This window comes from Onychostoma macrolepis, chromosome 22 (genome assembly GCF_012432095.1).
Source record: "Onychostoma macrolepis isolate SWU-2019 chromosome 22, ASM1243209v1, whole genome shotgun sequence".
In the NCBI taxonomy this organism is placed as follows: domain Eukaryota; kingdom Metazoa; phylum Chordata; class Actinopteri; order Cypriniformes; family Cyprinidae; genus Onychostoma; species Onychostoma macrolepis.
This window is the reverse complement of record NC_081176.1, coordinates 847772-871120: the sequence shown is the minus strand read 5'-3', so window position 1 is coordinate 871120 and position 23349 is coordinate 847772. Positions and strand designations below refer to the sequence as shown.

Sequence of the window (23349 nt, the reverse complement as noted above, 5' to 3'; positions counted from 1 at the left end):
CTTTGAGCTGCTCGAGTGACTTCCCTACTGCCTGGCTGGCCATTTAGACTTCTGCTAACAGGTTAGGACGGAATATATAATTCTTCAAAATATATTGTGTTATCTTCTAACTTGTCCCTTTGAGTCTCACAGGTTTCCGGTTCCTACTGGTATCCCGGTTTTTCACTGTCAAGCTATTTCTTTTCATGCACAATTTCCCCGCTTGAAGGGGAGAGACACATCTTCAACGGAAGCCTTAACTGGATTCTTTTTATTGGTTCAATTTTGAAAAAGCTGACATAAGTTGTAGCAGAAAGGTGAAAAACCAGCTGCCACTCCGGGATATGATGATGGTTTGGATGTTTGTGCACTTTCCTTGCGTCCAGCTTTAGGTTTCAGCAGAGAAGTTGCGTCCGTTTCATCTCACGCGACAGCAGACTCTTTTTCTTCCTTTATTTCCGCCACTCACTCCGATTGTCATGTCTTTACAGGCTCTTGATGTAGTGTTGATTAGACGTGTGAATGCCCTTTTTTCCACTGTCCTTTCTGCTTTGAGCTGCTCGAGTGACTTCCCTACTGCCTGGCTGGCCATTTAGACTTCTGCTAACAGGTTAGGACGGAATATATAATTCTTCAAAATATATTGTGCTATCTTGCCACTCCGGGATATGCATCACCTTAAACTGAATTAACTGATGCCTAGAACTAATAGAGCAAGATCGAATCCTACTGAGGCTCTCCTCCCATACATCAGCCTCAATCTGCATAAACCCTTTTTTATAGATTTTAATGACATGTTTCCACGGTTTTTAGCATGGTAAATCTACCAAAAAGGTTATATTTGAAATTTTCATACAACATAAAGCTTGGGCTATATTAACTTTGCAAAATGAAAATAAAATAAAATAAAGCTAATAGTCAACTTGTTGCTATATGCTGAATTAGTTGTAGTTCACCACTATATGCTTACCCAACCATATTTATATACAACCTCAAAAATGTGAGAAGTGTCAATTAAATAATTGTAAATAATAATAATACGTGTTCCTGTGGCTCAGTGGTAGAGCATTGTGTTAGTAGCGCAAAAGGCCATGGGTTCAATTCCCAGGGAACACACATACTGATAAAAAATAACAATAATGTATAACCTGAATGCACTGTAAGTTGCTTTTAAAGCGTCTGCTAAATGTAAATGTAAATGTACATGACTGTAAATCCCAAATTGGTTCAAAGGACCTTTGGATGAATAAATTATTTGTTCATATAAATAAGCAAGAGTTGCTGTATAAACTTTTTAATATATTTTGTATTACTATGTCAAATTTTAGGGGTTGATGGTAATATATTCTTTCATTGTAAGAGGGTTCTGCACTTTACCCTACTTATATTTATAAAAAAAATAAATGACAACTTGCATCTGGTCTGTTGATAGACAGATAGACCTTTTGATAGACATTTTCACAGGCGTCCAATCACAGCTGACTTCCGGAAAAGGGGAAGTAACCAATGGCGTTAGAGATAACAATTAAAACAGCAAGCCCCGCCCCACGACTGACAAAAATAGAAATGTTCGCGCGAGCAGGTGAGAGAAGATCGAGCGCGAGGATGTGGGGGATGATCACGCGCGCGCGAGGGCTTGTATTGCGCGCAGAGGACAAGTGACGCGCGCGCGAGTGTTTGAAATTAGCTCGCGGGCTCCCGTTTCCTCGCGTGTAGATCTGTTTTCCTCTCGCGGAAGTGATTTACCGCGCGCGCCAGCATAAGTGGTGCGCTCGGTTATTAATGGCATAGATTTGACACCATACAGTCATTTCTCATTAAGATTATTTGGTTATTCTACATGGCGGTGCATTTGTTTGTAACTCACTCTATTTTATATAGTGTTTTTGTTGCTGTTGCTGCTAACTCAACATTTTTTTTTTCATCTCATTAACATCATCTCCAGGTCATACTGAACAGCAGATTGTTGTCACAGTGCTGATCAATGACAGTTCATCTGCAGTATATCAGAGGAGCGAGGAAAGATGAGTCTCTCACAGGAACAGAGGTAAGACTGAGTCTGCTCTGCAGCCGAGACTGGGAGCGGTTCTGTGGAGTCCCTGGATGTTCTTGCAGAACTCGAGGTGGAAAATTTCAGTGGGGTTTTTATCCGAAGATTTATAGTTTAATTTAAATTTGGGGCCCCAGATTTCACATACATATAGAAGAATGGGTTTAATGACGCTGTCAAAGATTTTCAGCCACAATTTAATAGATGGGTTGAATTTGAACAGTGATTATCTCATAGTGTAATAAGCCCTGCGTGCCTTATCGGTCAGATGTTTTATTGCCAGATCAAATTGACCAGAACCTGAGATAGTGAGACCCAAATAATTATAACATGTGACATGATTAAGAAGTGTTCCCCTGATTGTAAAACTATATTTTTGTCAGTAAGGGGAGGCTTTTTCTGGAAGATCATGTTTGAGGAGATCTTGAGCTGAGGTCAGAGATGGTCACTGATGTGGTGCAGGGCACTTCTACTGTGTGGCTCTTCATTTCAGGATCTTTCTTAATCTTCTCAACCTCCTGTTTAAGGTTTCTAAAACTCCTCTGGAATTCATTAAGGCTGGTTTCTGGTCCCTGGACCATGACTGTGCCGTCATGATAAAGATTCACAATCAGCTTTGTGTCGTTCTCTCCTTCTAGAGTGAGTTGTCTATCTTTGCTGATGCCTCCTCTTCTTCTACATGTCATGTTTGAGCAGAGGACGGTCTGTCAGGATGATGGTGTTCAGTAAAGAAGAGCAGGTTACACAGGACTCTGTTGTTTTCTGGTCCACTGTAGTCAGATAACAGTATCTCTGGGTTCTCTCTCAGAATAATCTTTCATCTTATTTTTGTCTTTTGTAGATTTAACTTCTGCTGGATTTATTATATCCAGCTCCTCTTCATTTTTGAAAAATGCCTCCACCTTAGGCCCATGTTGCTCTTAACTGAAGTAACTGTCACAATGTTAGCTTGGCTAGCAGTTAGCTTGTTACAATGAGTTTTTATGTAGTTTTTAGTTGATGACAATCTTCTTAGAGGTCTTACCTTAGTAATCTTCTGCCTCTATTGTTCACAAATAAGTGTCCAATTATCTAATTACGATTTAGGTCATTAAAAAAAAAAAAAAAAAACACTATCTGGCAAAAATGGTGTTGATATCAGGAGCTGATATTTCTGCTGCCAACTGCCATCGTAACCATGGCAACTCTCTATTCCAATTCTATTCTTTAAAAAAAAGTTTTACTATTTGCCTAGTTTTTTTTTTTTTTTTTTTTTTTAGAAAACAACACTAGCTTCTCTAATATTTTTGTAATCTTTTTATTTTTATTTATTACACAATTAACAAATGCAATAAAGGCCTCTAACACTAGCTTGCTCTACGCTTTTTCTTTTGTTTTCTTTTTATTATATATATATATATATATAATAAATACCTTGCTAATTAACTGAGACTTGTGTATCATTGCTCTTTTGTTGATTTTGATTGCATCCATTGTCCTCATTTGTAAGTCGCTTTGCATAAAAGCGTCTGCTAAATGTAATGTAAATGTTTATATGTAGTTTCTAATTATATACATACTCTTTGCTAGTTTTGACTAAACATAACTATTGAACAGTTTCACTGTTGCTCAGGAAAAGATACACATCATAACTCGTAACACATGTGGCAAGTGTAATGTTGTTACACTAGATTATTGTAATTACTTTCAATTAATGGTACTAATATACAGGACTTTTATTTTGAAATTGTAATTAGGAGAGATTGCATGAGTGATGCACGGTCATGTGGTTACAAGCACAACATTAAGTATTATTTTCATTTTTTTATATAGGTATATTTGTATTTCTTGCATATTGTTTTTGGTTTTCCTTTTATAAATTTGTTAATTTAGTCAAAATGTTCAGGAAGTGCTGCCACGCAAGTTATGTCGTGAGTAAGCGCGAGGATAGAGCTGATGTAATTTCCGGTAACACTCTCTTCGCGGGATGTCATGGCGATGAGAGGTGTGTTTTATCAGCTCTTCAGAAAAGTGCTTAACTATTATTAATTACTCGTTGTTTATGGAATTTCTGTGTGAAATATGTTTGTTTGTTACCCTTTCTTTATTGAAAGATCAGTAATTCAAGTTATGAACGTTGTAAAAGTATGTTTATTCAGAGTATGAGCTCGTGTAACGGCCGCCATTACACGTCGTTATGCTACTGAGTTTCGTTATTTAATGATGCATTTTTTGGTAAAATAGTTTAACAGTTTCATCTGTGTTATGAGTTATAAATTTAAGATCGATTGAAGTTATATCTGTTTACTTTTAATGATCCATGAGAAGTTTGAATGCATTTCCTGTTAAATGAGTATACTTTGAAAAACTATTGTAATGATTGACAGGCACGGCTAGACCTGAGATTCTCCTTTTTCTGTCTGATGGTGTCTGTTATGTTTTAATGCAGGTATGTAAATGGATCATTGTAGTATTGTATTGTTTTTCTGTATTTCCCTTTTTCTTAATATGTCATCGTAGTTTTTGTCAAAGTATGTAGTAATTCACTTGCTCTCTCTTTCGCGGGATGTCATGGCGATGAGAGGCACGGCTAGACCTGAGATTCTCCTTTTTCTGTCTGATGGTGTCTGTTATGTTTTAATGCAGAAACTGAGAAGCCGAAAGTAAATCACATGACACCTGCATCATTGTATGGAGTCTCTTTTATCAACAACACACAACGCAGAAACAAACCCACTACATATTGGTGCCGTGACCCGTCGTTTGGTTTGCTGATTGCTGACCGCCTGGGATGCTGCGAGGGTGAACATCTCCTGGGACTCTGTCGACGTCTTCATTGGTGATCTGCGGGACTGGAGTAGTTTGGCTTGCGGGTTGCTGACCGCCTGGGACGCTGCAAGAGTGACTGTCTTTCCTGGGACTGTGTTGATGTCATCGTTGATCTGCATGATTGGAGCGGTTCATCAGTGACTGGTTTGAACTCTAACTTCTTTCTTTCAAAGGGACGATTCTTTCTGTAAAGGAACTATGGACATTTTACTTTAAAGTCATTTTGATTTCGGATCAAATTTATTTGTGTGTGCATTACGAATTGAGGGATTCATTATGACCGATAACAAAGAGGAAAAGTTAGCATTCGAACACTGCATAATGATGGCTGGTAGAGGAAGGGGTGCACTACTAGCCACACCTGACAGAGGTTTTCAGTTTATGGGTCCTGAGTATGCAAGCACTGGGAGGGGTGGATTGCTGAGATTGTCAGTTGATGCTAGGCCTGACGTGGGCTGTAGCCCAATAACGAAATCGGGCAACCCAGAGTATACCAAACATGATTCAGGACTTCCAAGTGACATGAGTAACCTTGTCAGACAAATTGGATCTGAAATTGGCGAAGCTATCAGAGACAGTCTGTTGCAGACTAGACATTCAAGTCTGTCACCTAGTGGTTGTCTTGGAGAAAGCAGTAATGTTTCTGACACCAAGATGTCGAATGCAACCATTATCGATGCCTCCAAGTTAAATTTGATACTGAAGTCTGAGATAACTGCACCACCGTATTATCGGGGAGACGGTACAGATAAGTGCTCCATGATGGAGTGGGAAGAACTGATGCGAGTATACCTTAACAAAAAAGAAGTGGTAAACTCTGAAAGGGTTGAAGAAGTCACAAATAGACTAATGGGGAGGGCTAGAGATGTCATAAAAGTCTGGTTGAGTAACAGAATGGTTACTCCAACTGTAGATGCTGTTTTCACAGTATTGAGACACCATTTCAGTGATTCCAGTAGCTCAGGAATGCCTTTAGCCGATTTCTACTCTGTGAGACCTTACGCCAATGAAAGTCCCCTGGATTATTGGATAAGGTTGAACAAAGCGGCTGAGGTGGCTGAGCAGGGCCTTAGGGAGGAGGGCAGAACTTTAGAAAATCGAAGTAGAGAACTGGCTGTTATGTTTATTCGACACTGCCCTGATAAGGAACTGTCTCTAGTGTTCAAAAGCAAACCTACACAGTCGTGGACCGCTTCTGAGGTCCAAGAGAGATTGGATGAGATGCTTAGGGAACAGAAAGCGACAAAGCGAGTTGTATGTCAACAAACAGTCGAAGTTCTTGAGCCTATTGATGATTCAACTCTTCTGTCTCATAGGTCAGAAACAGCCACTCCAGCAACAGATAATGGCGCTCTAGACAAAGTCTTGACCATGTTGGAGAAAGCTCTTGTTTGTAATGCACAGTCTATGCGCGGTGGCTGGTCTAAGAATCCTAACAGACAGAGCCGGGAATGTAGAGTTTGTACTAGCAAAGATCACAGTACTACTGCTCATTGCAAGATGTACAATCTCTGCTTTAAGTGTTTTTCTTCTGGGCATATGAGCTTTAATTGTGAGAAAACTGTGCCCAGGGAAACCACTGGCAGACGAGGAGATGACGAGCCTCAGGGAAACTAGAGAGCCTCCATTGTGGGGAGGGCAATGTGGGGCAAAATGAAAGTTCCTCCTTGGATATTGATGCCGAGTCGATTTATTCATTTCATTGTGAGAGTGTAAGCAAAGACAAAACTGTGATTTTTCAAAATACTATTCAGTCAATGCAGAACGGCAGTCTGTTCTATACAAGTGTTTTGGTACAGGACAAAGTTCGTCTGAGGGGGATGCTGGACAGTGGCTCCATGGCAACTACTTTGAGTGCTGATGTGGTACCTCAACTGAGAGAGGCTGGAGTCCTGGATCAGGAGTTGTTTCCTCCGTCGAACATTGTCCTGGTTGGGTGTGGTGGGAAACAGACAAGTCCTGAAGGTTTGTGTGATCTGACACTTGAGGTATATGGGGTCCGTTTTAGTGTCCCAGTCCTTATTGTGGGTGGACAAGTGGACCAACTTATCATTGGTACCAACGTGCTGAAACCTTTGATCAGAGAGATGAAATCTAATGACAGATTCTGGAGAGTACTAGATAAACCAGACCAATCAAATCAGAGTGAAGATTGTCAGTTTCTACGTATGCTTTCGAGCATTGAGAGGTGGAGGGGTAGCACTATCCCTGACAAGGTTGGTACTTTAAAGTCCAAATCGGCTGTGGTTTTGCAGCCGATGAGTGAGCACCTTGTCTGGGGTCGGCTGCCACCAGGATTGAAACTTTCAGTGGGTAGCACGGTTGTGATTGAGCCTAGTACTTCTCGCTGTGTCCATCGTAACGTCCTCGTCGGTAGAGTGATCTCGCCTTTATGGGGTGATGGTTGGCTCCCGGTGAAAATGATAAACCCCACAAACTCTGAAATTGTGCTGCGCAGAAATGCGAAACTGGCTGATGTCTACCCATGCATAGCTTTGGAAGATTTTGATCAGGTGCCAGAGCAGAGAGTTTTCCAGAATGTGGCCATGAGTAGCGGCAGTTCTTGTGGTAGCTTGTCAGCAAATAACTCTGTGTCTGGTGCCAGGCACCTTAGTGACAGTCAGTTGGATGAGCTGGGCCTCAAAGACTTAAATGTGACTGATTGTGAGGTGATACCTTTCTGGAGAAGCAAGCTCATTGATCTGATAAAGAAATATGAGTGTGTTTTTCTAGACATTCGCTGGATTGTGGTGAGGCAAAGGGTTTCTGTCATCGCATTCGCTTGACGGATGACAGACCTTTTCGCTACCTTACCGCAGACTCTCACCGCACACTACCACAAGCTAAAGGAGACTCTAGATGAAATGGAGCAGAAAGAGATCATCAGAAAATCATCCAGTGAATTTGCATCACCGTTAGTGTTAGTTTGGAAAAAGAATGGGGACTTGTGACTGTGCACTGACTTCGGTGGCTGAACGCCAGACGGTGAAGGACGCGCATCCCTCCCTCACCAGGCGGATGTACTGGCAGCACTGGGGAATGCTTTGTTCAGTACCATGGATTTAACGTCTGGGTACTATAACATCCCTTTACATGAAGAGGATAAAAAATTTACAGCCTTCAGCTCTCCCCTTGAGTTGCATGAGTACAACCGCTTACCGCAAGGTCTTTGTAACAGTCCCGCGACGTTCATGAGAATGATGCTAACTATTTTCAGTGATCAGAATTTCCTGAGCTTGCTATGCTACCTGGATGACCTGTTGGTTTTTGGTAAGAATGAGGAAGAAAGCTTGCAGAGGCTAGAAATGGTGTTTCAGCGTCTCAAGGATCATAATTTGAAGCTGTCGCCCAAGTGTAGGTTTTACGGAGGTCAGTGAAATTTTTAGGTCACATTGTTTCACAGGAGGGAGTGGCTAGTGATCCAATGAAAGTAGAGGCTATTACGAATGTGACAGAAAGGGATGTAATGGAGGCTGATGGTGTCACCCCTTCAGTGGGCAAAATAAGGTCCTTCTTGGGGATGGTTATATACTATCAACATTTCATTGAGAATTGTTCCATGATCGCAAAGCCTCTCTTTCAGTTGATGACCGGTCAGAAGAGACCTAGAAAAGGGAGGGGTGTTGGAAAGAGGTCAGCAGCTGTCCGGAAACTCACTCCTGACGACTGGACAGATGAATGCAAAGGGCATTTGAGAATCTTAAGACTGCACTGGTAAATCAGGTCTTACTTGCTCACCCTGACTTTTGAGACCGTTTATACTGTCGGTGGATGCTTCAACGAGTGGACTTGGGGCCGTGCTCTCCCAAGTTCAGGAGGGTTGTGCGGTCGCAAGGCCAATCGTCTTTGCTTCAAAGTCACTTAATCATGCTCAGTCTAAGTATCCAGCTCATAGGCTTGAATTTTTGGCTATGAAATGGGCCATTTGCGATAAATTTAGTCATTGGCTTCGTGGGCACAAATTTACGGTTTGGACAGATAACAACCGCTCAAGTATATTCTGACCAAACCGAGGCTTGATGCTTGCGAGCAGAGATGGGTCATGGCTGGCTCCTTTGAGTTTGACATACAGTACATACCTGGACCGAAAACGTTGTAGCCGATGCGTTGAGTCGAGAGCCTTTTGCTGCTTCCAGGATTCTACACAGACTGACCAGAATGCCATATGACATTTTGAAGCAAGAGGCGGAGACGCTTGGGGTTGAGCAGGTGCAGGGTATGTTTCATTTGTCCTGTGATCATACAAAAGGGGAGGTTGTTGAGGAGATGTCTGGGTCACAGAAGTGTAATGAAGTGACTAACCTGGTTCAGAGTTTTGTTGAAGGGAAAGTTTCTTGTGAGGAGATGTCAGCTGTGATCCGTTCTCATCGTCACTGGGAGCAGGGTGCTGCAGCAAGAGCAGTCGCATATGTTCAGCATTTGAGAGTTTTGGAGGATGACGTGCAGTACCCACTTGATAAGCTTACCCATGCTGAGTTACTTGACAAGCAGTGTCAGGATCCAGTCATAAGTAGGGTGAGGTTCTTTGTTGAGCGAGGTAAACGGCCTTCTAGGAGAGAAAGAGGTAATGAGTCGAAAGAAACCGTACGAACACTTCGACAATGGGGCAAATTCACGATAAAGTTAGGCATACTTTACCGTGTGTCTAAGAATCCGACAACCAAGAAAAATAATTTTCAGTATGTTGTGCCAGCAGCTTTAAGAGGTTTGGTTTTGAAAGGGGTGCATGATGACGCAGGTCATCAGGGCCAGCACCGCACTCTTTGGCTTGCGAGGCAGAGATTTTACTGGACTTCTATGGAGAACGACACAAAATTGTACGTGTCGCAATGCAAGAGATGTGTATTAAGTAAGACTCCTGAGCCAGAGGCCAGAGCACCACTCGTGTCGATAACTACAACCGCACCACTTGAGTTGGTTTGTATCGATTTCTGGACTGTCAGTTGTCAGGATGTCAATAATAAGTCAGTTGATGTGTTGGTAATAACCGACCATTTCACTAAACTTGCATGTGCGTACGTTTGTCCAAATCAAACTGCAAAGTCTGTTGCCCGTGTTCTGTGGAACAATTTCTTTTGTATATATGGTTTCCCGGCACGAATCCATTCAGATAAGGGTGCAAACTTTGAAAGTTCTCTGATTGCGGAAATGCTAAAATTGTCTGGTGTGTCTAAATCTCGTACTACACCGTATCACCCTATGGGTAACGGTCAAACTGAAAGGTTTAATCGTACTCTTGGCGACATGATAAGGTCCTTGCCCCCGAGGTCTAAAGTTAATTGGCCTCAGATGCTGAACACACTGACTTTCTCATACAATTGCACTAGGCATGAAACTACTGGTTACCCACCTTTCTTTTTGATGTTTGGCCGCACTCGAGATTGCCAGTAGATGTTTTGTTTGAGAGTGTAATTTTGGATGGGGGACGGTCGATGTAAGTAAATATGTTCAGTCCCTGGGAAAGGATTTAAGGAGGCAATGCAACTTGCACAACAAAATGCGCGCCAACAACAGAACAAACAGGCTGAACACTATAATCGCAAGTGCAAGGGTCATGCTTTGGAGTTGGGTGACAGAGTCCTTCTAGCCAACAAAGGGGAGAAAGGAAAAAGGAAGTTGGCTGACCGTTGGGAAAGCACAGTGTATATTGTAGTGAGGAAGAACTGTTCGTTGAATACGTACCAAATTCGTCACCCTGTTACAGGACGTGTCAAAACTGTCCATCGGAATTTGTTAATGCCTGTGAACTTTTTACCATTGCCTGCTTGGGATGATTCAGTTAATTCAGAGTGTGACCTAAGTTCAAACTGTGATTCGTCAGACATTGACTGTCAGAAAAGTGACACTGCAGACAGAACTTCTCAGTGGATTGTTGATTTGGATGAGGGTGCGGGAATTGGTAATGATGAATTGGAGGATTTGACTGCCAGTGGTGAACATGAGATTTGTGATCATGAGGTGGGGCAACACACTGAACAAGATGGTGGGATGGAGTGTCAGGACAATTCTGATAGTATATCTAATGTTTCAGTGTCTTTGTGCCATACATCACATGATGAGGTTTCACCTGTACCAGATGTTCAGAATGAAGACTCTGTAACTCCAGTTGTAGTTCCTGTTGCTGATCATGATTGTGACGTTTCAGGAGAGAAACCTGTTGATTCATCTCAACATAAAGAAGATTCTTGTCATGTTGCAACAGAATTTCATGAACAGCACAAAACACGTACAAGGTTTGGTAGGGTTATTAAACCTGTGAGCAGATTGATACAAATAATGTCGACTAAAAGGGTTAGTCCTGTGATTGAAGTGTAATTTTGTTTTTTTCTTAATTGTCTTTTCCATCAGATTTTTGTTTTTGTATTACTTTTTTTTTTTTTTTCGTGACTGATTGTGCACCTGTTAACTTATAGGTGGAAAGATGATCTTTTGTTTTTTTGGTCTTTGATATACGAGTTTGCTTGGTAAAATAAGCAAAATAAGATGTCCCAAGATGGCGGCGCGAGTACATCGCGAGGCTCTGGGTCTCTCCAGATTTTGCAATTTTGCGGTATTTTTCTTACTCATCTCGGGCCTGTTCGTGCAGAACAGTTGTGCCTTTACATCGTACACCCGTTGTGAGCTTTTGGATATCGGTTTGCGAATTTCCGACACTTTTATGGACAATCTTCGACTCCTTCCTGAGATCGCTAGGACACCCGAGGCTATGCACCCTACCCGGCCGGGCGGAAGTGCTCGCAGGCGGCGTCGAGATCGTAAACAAAGGCGGGGGAAGCGCGGAGGACTAAGAGCTAAGCTAAGGCTAACACCACACCGGCTCTCTTTACCCAGCATTTTCCTTGCCAATGTACGGTCGCTAGTGAACAAAATGGAGGAGATTCGACTCAGCATCACACACAGCAAGAAACTTTTGAACTGTAACGCCCTAATCTTCACGGAAACCTGGTTAAACAGCGGAATACCGGACACCGCTATTGAGCTAGCGGACGCCACACACTCGGGCGGATAGAACATTAGATGGCTCCGGTAAGACCAGAGGTGGTGGATTGTGCATTTACATTAACAAAGCGTGGTGCACAAACTCTGCTATTGTTGGGAGTCATTGTTCAGCTAACCTTGAGTTTCTCATGGTTAAATGTAGACCGTTTATCTACCGCGGAGTTCACTTCCACCATTATAACTGCAGCCTATATTCCCCCGGATGCTGATGCCAAGCTTGCTATGAAAGAACTTCACGCAGCCATCAGTAAACAACAGACTGATCACCCGGAAGCGGCTTTTATTGTTGCAGGTGACTTTAATCACTCAAACTTAAAGTCAGTGCTACCCAAGTTTCACCAGCATGTTTCCTGTCACACCAGAGGAAACAAAACCTTAGACCATGTTTACACAAACATGGCTGGAGCTTACATTGCGACACCCCTCCCCACCTGGGACAGTCAGATCACCTTTCTTTGTTCCTCACCCCAAATATGCACCCCTCATCAACCGTGTGAAGCCATCAGTGAAGACCATCAAGGTGTGGCCTGCGGGGGCAGATTCCACACTCCAGGAAAGGTTTCTACACACAGACTGGAGTATGTTTGCTTCTCAAGCCACCAGTGGCGCTCACACAGACATTGACTCTTACACCTCCTCTGTATTGGATCATATCAATATCACCATTGACAGTGTTACAACCCAGAAACAGATCACCACATATCCAAATCAGAAGCCTTGGATGAACAAGGAAGTGCGACTCCTGTTGAAGTCACGCAACACTGCCTTCAGATCAGGAGATGCACAAGCCTACAGCACATCCAGAGCAAACCTGAAGAGGGGCATCAAAAGGCCAAGCACTGCTACAAGCTAAAGATAGAGGGACACTTTTCCAACTCTGACCCTCGACGCATGTGGCAGGGCATTCAGGCCATCAGTGACTACAAACCCACCCACTCCACCCCCGCAGCCACTGATGTCAACTTCCTGAACGAGCTAAATTACTTTTATGCTCGCTTTGAAAGAGACAACAGAGAAACTGCCACCAAGCTCAATCCCTCAGATGACCACCCACCAATCATACTCTCCTCCACAGATGTCTGCAAGGAACTGAGCCGGATCAGCGCGCACAAGGCTGCTGGACCAGACAACATCCCTGGTCGTGTTCTCAGGGCATGTGCGGAGCAGCTCGCTGGGGTTTTACAGACATTTTCAACCTGTCTCTTGCCCAAGCAGCCGTACCAACATGCTTTAAATGCACTTCCATTGTGCCAGTGCCAAAACACTCTAGTCCGAGGTGCCCTAATGACTACCGCCCTGTAGCACTCACACCCATCGTCATGAAGTGCTTTGAGCGGCTGGTCCTGGAACACCTAAAAGACTCTCTACCATCCACATTGGACTCACACCAGTTTGCCTACCGTAGCAATAGGAGCACAGAGGACGCAGTTTCCATGGCACTGCACTCTGTGCTCACTCACCTGGACAATAAGAACACTTATGCACGTATGCTGTTTGTTGACTTCAGCTCAGCATTCAACACTGTCATCCCAACCAAGTTAATAGCCAAACTTGGAGACCTGGGCATCAATACCTCAATGTGTAACTGGATTTTGGACTTCCTGACCAACAGACCCCAGAATGTTCGATCAGGATTCACCTGCTCCACATCCATCACACTTAACACTGGTGTACCACAGGGCTGTGTGCTAAGCCCGTTTCTCTACTCCCTCTTCACCTCCGACTGCAAGCCTGTGTATGGATCTAATTCCATCGTCAAGTTTGCAGACGACACCACGGTGATTGGCCTCATCAGTAACAACGGTGAGACTGCCTATAGGGAGGAGATCCAGCACCTGGCCACATGGTGCACTGAAAATAACCTGCTCCTCAACACCACCAAAACGAAGGAGCTCATCGTGGACTTCAGGAAGGAGTCAAGAGGCACACACGACACCATCCACATCAATGGAATGGCTGTTGAGCGTGTCTCCAGTTTCAAGTTCCTGGGGATCCACATCTCGACGGACATGTTGTGGAAAACCAACACCTCCAGCCTGGTCAAGAAGGCTCACCAGCGCCTCTTCTTTCTGAGGACACTGAGGAAGAATCAGCTCTCCTCTGCTATCCTGGTGAACTTCTATCGCTGCGCAATAGAAAGCATCCTGACCAACTGTGTCACAGTATGGTATGGGAGCTGCTCTGTTGCGGAGCGCAAGGCACTGCAGCGGTGGTGAAAACTGCCCAGCGCATCACAGGGACTCCACTACCTGCCATCGAACACATCCAGAGGAAACGCTGTCTGCATCGAGCTCGCAGCATCCTTAAGGACTCCTCTCACCCAGCCCACAGACTGTTTTCTCTCCTGCCCTCCGGTAGGCGTTTCAGGTGCCTCCGGACCAGGACCAGCAGACTAAAGAACAGTTTCTTCCCCAGAGCTGTCTCTTTACTGAACTCTACCCCCCGTTGATCCACTTCCTCATATATTATTAACTCTTCTCTCCCACCTCACATCTGCCTTATTTGCACTACTGAATGTAAATTTTTATTACAGTAACAACTGTTTACTTTTGTATCGTGCACTACCATACCTAAATTGGATTATGCTCATTTGCACTGCCGACTGTTGTTACATTATCAATGCTTACATTAACATTTTGCACCGTATGTCTAATTGTAATACGCAATCACTTCCACTGCACTTTTACACCTTGTTTATAGTAATAGTCATCTGTATATATATTATATTGATAGTACATATCACCTGTAAATTCTGCTTATAGTAATAGCCATCTGTATATTTATTCACTATACATATTCACCTGTAAATTCTGTATATTTATTCACTATACATATTCACCTGTAAATTCTGTATATTTATTCACTATACATATTCACCTGTAATTTCTGTATATTTATTCACTACACATATTCACCTGTAAATTCTGTTTATATTAATAACCATCTTTCTATATATATTTATACATATACTCAGTACATATCCTTGTCCTGCACTTATTCAACAATTGTATATCCTGCACTTGCTACTATTGCACTTCTGGTTAGACCTAAACTGCATTTCGTTGCCCTGTACCTGTACTTGTGTAATGACAATAAAGTTGAATCTAATCTAATCTAATCATAGAGAGTGATTGTTTGTGTATGTCATACTTAAGACTATGTATATGGCATGGTTTTTCACATGGTAGATTGGGGATTAGCTACCCTTGATTTATCTGAATCTTTAATGAGATGGCTTTACAGCTGTATAACCTAAGGTGGTTTATGCGAAATGACAACACTGACAAGTCCAGACGTTGATCTGTCCAATAATCAAGTGTAAAACAGTTGGGGTGGATGTGGCAAGTGTAATGTTGTTACACTAGATTATTGTAATTACTTTCAATTAATGGTACTAATATACAGGACTTTTATTTTGAAATTGTAATTAGGAGAGATTGCATGAGTGATGCACGGTCATGTGGTTACAAGCACAACATTAAGTATTATTTTCATTTTTTTTATATAGGTATATTTGTATTTCTTGCATATTGTTTTTGGTTTTCCCTTTTTATAAATTTGTTAATTTAGTCAAAATGTTCAGGAAGTGCTGCCACGCAAGTTATGTCGTGAGTAAGCGCGAGGATAGAGCTGATGTAATTTCCGGTAACACTCTCTCTTTCGCGGGATGTCATGGCGATGAGAGGTGTGTTTTTATCAGCTCTTCAGAAAAGTGCTTAACTATTATTAATTACTCGTTGTTTATGGAATTTCTGTGTGAAATATGTTTGTTTGTTACCCTTTCTTTATTGAAAGATCAGTAATTCAAGTTATGAACGTTGTTTATTCAGAGTATGAGCTCGTGTAACGGCCGCCATTACACGTGCGTTATGCTACTGAGTTTCGTTATTTAATGATGCATTTTTTTTTGGTAAAATAGTTTAACCGTTTCATCTGTGTTATGAGTTATAAATTTAAGATCGATTGAAGTTATATCTGTTTACTTTTAATGATCCATGAGAAGTTTGAATGCATTTCCTGTTAAATGAGTATACTTTGAAAAACTATTGTAATGATTGACAGGCACGGCTAGACCTGAGATTCTCCTTTTTCTGTCTGATGGTGTCTGTTATGTTTTAATGCAGGTATGTAAATGGATCATTGTAGTATTGTATTGTTTTTCTGTATTTCCCTTTTTCTTAATATGTCATCGTAGTTTTTGTCAAAGTATGTAGTAATTCACTTGCTCTCTCTTTCGCGGGATGTCATGGCGATGAGAGGCACGGCTAGACCTGAGATTCTCCTTTTTCTGTCTGATGGTGTCTGTTATGTTTTAATGCAGAAACTGAGAAGCCGAAAGTAAATCACATGACACCTGCATCATTGTATGGAGTCTCTTTTATCAACAACACACAACGCAGAAACAAACCCACTACACACACACTGACTCTTTGGGGGGCATTAATCACTATCGGTAGAGATACTGCTAGAGAAACCACTTCTACTGATGCACCAGTAAAGGACAAGGTCTTCATTTCTGTGAAATACGATGGAAAGAAGAATAAAACTGGGGAGAGAGAATGCCTTTAAATTATAAAACATGCATAGATATGTTCTCTAACACCTCTCAAAAATAATAAGGTTAGCTATATTCGAGTTAAATAATATTAAGACTATTTTGAGGCTGTTTTGTGAAACTCTCCTGGCTCACTCCCTCCCTCCAGCTCTTTAACTGCTGGTCATTAACAAATGAAAGGTCTGACAGCCATCAGTCCTCACAACCAGCAGTGTTTCAGCTCTATATGTCCATGAAACTTCACCGATTCCTGTATATGTCCGTGTACACCGGAGTATGTGGGTATTTCTGGAAATTTACTGTTCTGTGTAACTTTGCTCAGGTCATTTCCACATACATCCAGCAAACCTGAAATTACACGCCAGTTTACCATGACCAGATATTAGCAGATTTGACCCTCTTCATGCAGTGTAACTTATCATATTAATTTGATTGTATTACACGTTTGGGGTTGCATATTTAGTGGGTATTAAATGTAAATAATGGGCAAACTAGATTTCATTTAAATTAATAAAAATATATACATCAAACACTTACGGTGTAGAATCGTGCATATTTTTAAAGGGACATTTTAAATCAAAAGATTTTTGTCTCTTTCTCAGACTCGTTCACTGTACAGTTCATTATATTCATCGCTATATATACAATATATTGTTTTTAATTTAGTATTTTCTCTTCTATCAGTGAGTTCAACAGAGTTTTACTCAACAGGTTTAATATGGTTGCACTATAACAGTTTTTGAGCCAATTGTCTTTTTCAGTGAAGTGGAAATTGTGCAGGATGAGAAACCAGCACTTCACTTGACTGTTAGATGATTCCTTTATAGCAGGCCTGATGAGTTAGTCAATTAGTTTGTGTTAAACTGGATTAAACAAACTCCCATTTGACACACAAAATCTCTTCAAATGAGACTGAAGTATCTCCTATTTTCTCTGTTCTTTGTGTCATTAGTGTAAGATCAGGCTCACATGTGTCCAGCTCTGTGTCTGTGAAGAGTGATCGGTCAAAAGATGGTGTGCCACCGAAGTTCAGTGAGAAAAAACCATCATCTACAAAAAGGTATTTAGTGTTTTCTTATTGTTGGTTGCACATGGACTGCTAGAAAATATTTCACTGAATATTTATCATGACTCTATATTGTTTAAATATTTATCAGAGTTTTCATTAAGATGCTAAGAGCATCAGCAAAGATTAAAATGATTTGATGTGAACTATATATTTTGTAAAGCCCATTAATTTTGGTGCACTAACATAACTGCTGCACATTGTATGAAAATACCCATTGTCAATGCTGTATATATTATTAATTCACCAGCCCTGTGTTGTTTGCGTATAGGACATAAACTATTACAATGAGAGACCTAATATTTACCCAAATGTATAATTAAATAGATCCTATACTTGTAACCGTGTGAATTTAAACAAAATATTTGCAAGCTATTTATCTAATAGTTTCCCGAAAATGCAGTACTTCATTTTATTCACTAATAGAGTTCAATATGAGACATTAGATTCAGACGTCCAGACTCACAGGAACTACAAGAATTTCAAAGACAATCTCCTGTGGATCTTCCAGGTAGGAAAACACATTTTCAATAATGTTTATATTTATAACAAACAAATAGTTTACTGAACAATAGAAATTTGATTTCTGTTTTATCTTGATCATTTAACTTTTCTTTTAGGAACACATAAAAATGAAAAATGTATTTTTCTTTGATTTTAGGATCTTGAAAGCAAAATAATCACATTTCTGAAAAATGAGCTGGAAAAGTTTAAGAAAATATTACAAAAAGAAGACATACAATGCTTTGTGAAGGACTTTAATGAGAACAGATGCAGTATCAAAGAAGCAGCTCTTGATCTCACGATCTACTTCCTGAGAGAGATGGAGCAAGATGAAGCTGCTGATACTCTAGAAGGTAAGAGACTTGTGATCATCTGTTAGACTGTCACTTATAAGTGTATTGGAGAAAATGGTAAATCTAAAATGCTAAAAACTTTTTTTTGTCCCTGTATTTAGATGAGCTGATCTTCATTCATCAGCTAAAATGTAACCTAAAGAAGAAGTATCAATGTGTGTTTGAAGGAATTGCAAAGCAAGGTGACTCTACACTTCTGAATAACATCTACACAGATCTCTATATCACTCAGGGTTGTAGTGAACAGGTCAATACTGAACATGAGGTAAGACAGATTGAAGTTTCTTCCAGACGTCATGAATCACAAGAGATACAGGTTGAGTGCAAAAATGTGTTTGAAGCACCTGAACAAGACAAGCAGATCAGAACTGTACTGACAAAAGGAGTTGCTGGCATCGGAAAATCAGTCTCTGTGCAGAAGTTTGTTCTGGATTGGGCCGAAGGAAAAGAAAATCAAGATATCAGCTTCATATTTCCTCTTCCATTTAGAGAGATGAACTTAAAGGAGCAAAAAAAACTAAGTTTGATGGACCTTATAACTCAGTTTTTCCCAGAGACAAAAGGACTGAACCTAACAAGAAGAAATCAGTTCAAAGTCTTGTTCATTCTTGATGGATTTGATGAATGTCGACTTCCTGTAAACTTTAAGGATAATGAGACGCGGTCTGATGTTTCGTTACCAGTCTCTCTTGATGTTCTCATAACGAACCTCATCAAGGGAAATCTGCTTCCTTCTGCTCTCATCTGGATCACCACCAGACCAGCAGCTGCCAGTAAGATTCCTCTTGACTGTATCGATCGGCTGACAGAGATACGAGGATTCAATGATGCACAAAAGGAGGAGTACTTCAGAAAGAGATTAATGGATGAGAATCTGGCCAAAGAAATCATTGATCATGTTAAACAATCAAAGAGTCTCTTTATCATGTGCCACATCCCAGTTTTTTGCTGGATTTCAGCCACTGTTCTCCAGAACATTTTAGAGGCGAAATGTAATAATGTTGTGAAAAACAATCAGGCTGATGATGCCTCCAAAACACTGCAGGAGTCAAATACTGAAGACACTCCTAAGACTCTGACACAAATGTACACACACTTTCTCAGATTTCAGATCCAGCAGAGCAGACGAAAGTATGATGGAAAATATACACCAGATGTTTCCTGGGATAAAGATGCCATCTTTTCACTGGGGAAACTGGCATTTGATCAGCTGGAAAGAAACAATGTGATCTTCTATGACACAGATCTGGAAGCCTGTGGTATTGACATCTATAAGGCATCAGTGTACTCAGGCATGTGTACCCAGATCTTTAAGGAGGAAACGGGGATCGTTCTTGGTACCATGTACTGCTTCGTTCACTTGAGCATTCAAGAGTTTATTGCAGCCCTTTATGCACATCTGTTTCTAGACATAAAGCAGAGAAGTATATTTGTTCATGAGTCTACAGAACAGGAAAACAAAAGTGAAACCACGATTGATTTGCTCAAGACTGCAGTGGACAAGGCACTCGAGAGTGATAATGGACACCTGGATCTTTTTCTTCGATTCCTCCTTGGTTTGTCACTCCAGTCCAATCAGAGACTCTTACAGGGTCTGATGACACAGCAAAATGGAAATGACCAGAGCAAAAAGAAAATAGTTCAGTACATCAAGCAGAAATTTGAAGGTAATCTGTCCCCAGAGAGATCCATCAATCTATTCTACTGTCTGAATGAACTGAACGACCAAACTCTGGTGAAAGAGATTCAGACCCACCTTAGCAAAGGAAGTCTCTCATCTGCTGATCTTTCACCTGCCCAGTGGTCTGCTTTGGCCTTTGTGTTGTTGACATCAGAGGAGGAGCTGGAGGAGTTTGAGCTTCAGAAATTCAAGAAATCAGACGAATGTCTCATTAGATTATCAGCTGTCATCAAAACCTCCAAAAGAGCTCTGTAAGTTAATATTTTTTTGCTTTCATCCTGCTTTTCACAGCTGCTTTCAAATATTCCTGGGCATATTTTTTTGTAAGGACTCTGTAAAAAGCATTGTGTTTTTACAACACGTTTTACAGCATTGTGCATTGTAGACTGTTGAGCACATGTTCACAATGGTAAAAGTGTTTAATCAAAATTCACTCAGTAATATGGCTGTCGCAATTCGTCGATTTTATTCGACTATTCGATTTTTAAAAATCCTCAACTTCATTTTGCTGGCGTCGACTAAAAGGCAAAATACCGGAAGTGGTGCATTTCACGGACGAGAATCCATACTACTCAGTAATGCTTTTCCTTGAAACCATGGAGGTAGCACTTTCAAATGTATAATTCATTATAATGAAAGTTATAGATGAAAAATATATATTTATTATTTGTATTTAGCAAATGCATTCAGTCTAATTATTCTGTTATCTTCTTTCTCTTGTAGGCTAAATGATTGTGGCTTAACAGACAAAAGCTGTTCAGCTCTGGCTACAGTTCTTGGATCAGATTCCAGTCTGAAAGAGCTGAACATGAACAATAATAACCTGCAGGATTCAGGAGTGAAGCTGCTCTGCACTGGACTGGAAAATATGAAGTGTCATTTGGAGATACTGAGGTAAGTTGTGTGATTTGATCTGTCATTGACACTATACATTGTGCTATACTGTTTAGAGAATGTATTTGGTTATGTTCAAGGTAGGGATAACTTAACATGCATTTGATGGTTCATTTGTATCTATGATGATGCATGTATGTTTGTATATATAATTGGATATCAAAAGCTAACATACAATGTTTTCAGGCTATTGTTATTTTTACATTTTTGTATTACATTTACTGATAAAATATACTGTATGGGAGTTCATGGTTTTCCTCTTGAAATCTGGACAATTTTTATATTTTGCTTAAAGGAACACTCCACTTTTTTTGGAAATAGGCTCTTTCAATAGATCCTTGATTATTACGCCTGAATAAGAGTCTAGTTCCTAGCCAAATCGGACTAGAAAATCTCAACTTTTCATTTTCCGCCGGTCTTAGTACACGATATAACTACAGAAGAGTCAAGTTTTAAATAGGAAAACTATCGAAACTCTTTGGTCATTTTTGAACGCGATGCTACTGGTCTAATCGGATTCAATGATCTATGCTAAGCTATGCTAAAAGTGCTATCGCCAGACCCGGAGATCGGCTGAATGGATTCAAAAACAGTAAAACTCAACTTATTAACTCTGGGGGAGTTGGAGAATGAGCCTATTTCCAAAAAAAGTGGAGTGTTCCTTTAAAATAAGTATCCTCTAAAACAAACAAACTACATGAATAATGAAAATTCTTTCATGATGAACAGGAAAAAGTTAACTAGTAAAGCCAAGACATGTTTAGTTACAGAGCATTTTATACAATACAGATAGTTTCAAAGCAGATTTACAGGTATAATGCAAACATAATTCAATTCTGCTGCAAAGTAACTCTAAAAATACAATAGAAAATAGTAATTATTCAGTTAAAATCAGTTTAATGTTGATTCAGTTTGGTTCAGTAAATATATAAAGTCCATCAGTTTAAGAGTGAGTTTAATTCATTTATAAAGCAGCTGTGGAGAAAACAGTGACGTCGTCATCATCAGCTCAGTTCAGTTCTCATCCAGTAATTTCAATTTTAGTATTTTCAAAGTTTTAATTGTCTTTCCTTGCCGTCTACAAGTTATTTTCCTAATTATAATTGTTCGTTATGAAATATTCTTTAACATTTTATTTATTTGGCTTAATGCTCTGCATCTACATTACATCTATAAAAAGAAAAAAACTGGAATGGAGTTACATGCTATAGGTCTATATTAAGTCTGACTCAATGAGGAATATCAGAAGGCCAAGTCCTGACTGCTGAATAATACTGAATGGACCTTATATAAGGAAGTAGTGATAGGCATAGTATTCCTATAGTTAGATGTGAATCAGCTGATGCTTAAATTATTAACCTCAGAGACCTCAAGACACTCATCAAGATAATAGAGCAGCACTTTTAAATGTATAACTCATTGCCATTAATGATATACACCTATTATTCATTTACATATTTTATTAAGTTTTATTCAAGCATGCTAATTTGTTTTATCTAGGAAATTTAAATCAATTCAATATACTGCGTATATATTAGAATTATGTTCATGTAAAAATAATTAGTATAAATTAAAATTTTTGTATTTAACAAATAAATTACATGCATCTAACTCTGTGATTTGTTTTATTTCTCTTGTAGGCTAAATGATTGTGACTTAACATACAAAAGCTGTTCAGCTTTGGCTACAGTTCTTGGATCAGATACCAATCTGAAAGAGCTGAATATGAACAATAATAATCTGCAGGATTCCGGAGTGAAGCTGCTCTGCACTGGACTGAAGAATATAAATTGCAAATTAGAGATAATGAGGTAAGTTTTGTGAAAATCCCTTGTGTTTGGTTAGAATTCAGATCCATCTGTTAACATGGACCGAGATAATTTGCCACAGAATTGAGGACAGCACTGCTTCAGCTCAGTGATTTGTTGGCTTTAATTCCAGCATGAACTCTACATTCCAGGTCCTTCCACAGCATTTCAATGTGGTTTAAGAGAGGACTTATGTTAGGCAATTTAAAAATATATATTTTCTTCATTTTCAACCATTTTGAGGTTGTTTGTATGTTATGGATCATTTAGATGAAAGACTTTCACACCTGTTGAGTTTTAGATAATTGAAACCTTAAAGGGGTCATGTACTCCATTTTAAATTATGCTAGATTTTTACATCAAAAAACATCATAATTTAGATATAATATATAATATAATTGTGTCTAGGTTTTGGCCCTCTCTGCAGAACAGTCTGTTTTATAGGCGGAAATATTCAAGACGCTGAAGTGAACACCCACTGCTATGATTGGCTAACAGTTTTGCATACTAATACAATACAATACAATACAATACAATACAATATTTATTTGTAAAGCACATTTAAAAACAACCGAAGCTTACCAAATTGTTGTACAGAATAGAATAAAAATTCATAAATAAAATGAATAACACAAGACTATCAGATTTAAAA

The 23349-nt window shown here is 40.1% G+C and overlaps 4 protein-coding genes across 5 annotated transcripts in view; 2 read left to right on the top strand and 2 right to left on the bottom strand.

Moving 5' to 3' along the window:
* The window catches only part of LOC131531276 (zinc finger protein 239-like), a 160115-nt gene that overhangs the window by 55071 nt on the left and 81695 nt on the right, over positions 1–23349 (bottom strand). The gene's annotated exons all lie outside the window — the stretch shown is intronic.
* Positions 1–23349, bottom strand: part of LOC131531271 (zinc finger protein 239-like) — a 267824-nt gene that overhangs the window by 211561 nt on the left and 32914 nt on the right. The gene's annotated exons all lie outside the window — the stretch shown is intronic.
* Positions 1535–20592, top strand: LOC131531244 (NLR family CARD domain-containing protein 3-like). The gene is made up of 6 exons (XM_058761897.1): positions 1535–1745; positions 1925–2026; positions 17344–17451; positions 17884–17968; positions 18119–18314; positions 18416–20592. Exons 2-6 carry the CDS (start codon positions 2004–2006, stop codon positions 20248–20250), a joined length of 2247 nt encoding a protein of 748 aa, XP_058617880.1. The 5' UTR covers positions 1535–1745; positions 1925–2003; the 3' UTR covers positions 20251–20592.
* The window catches only part of LOC131530098 (ribonuclease inhibitor-like), a 3746-nt gene continuing 987 nt past the window's right edge, over positions 20591–23349 (top strand). The window contains exons 1-3 of the mRNA XM_058760219.1: positions 20591–20597; positions 20719–20889; positions 22530–22700. Coding sequence (XP_058616202.1) covers positions 20804–20889; positions 22530–22700 — 257 coding nt within the window. The 5' untranslated portion in view covers positions 20591–20597; positions 20719–20803. The remainder of the gene's footprint in view (positions 20598–20718; positions 20890–22529; positions 22701–23349) is intronic.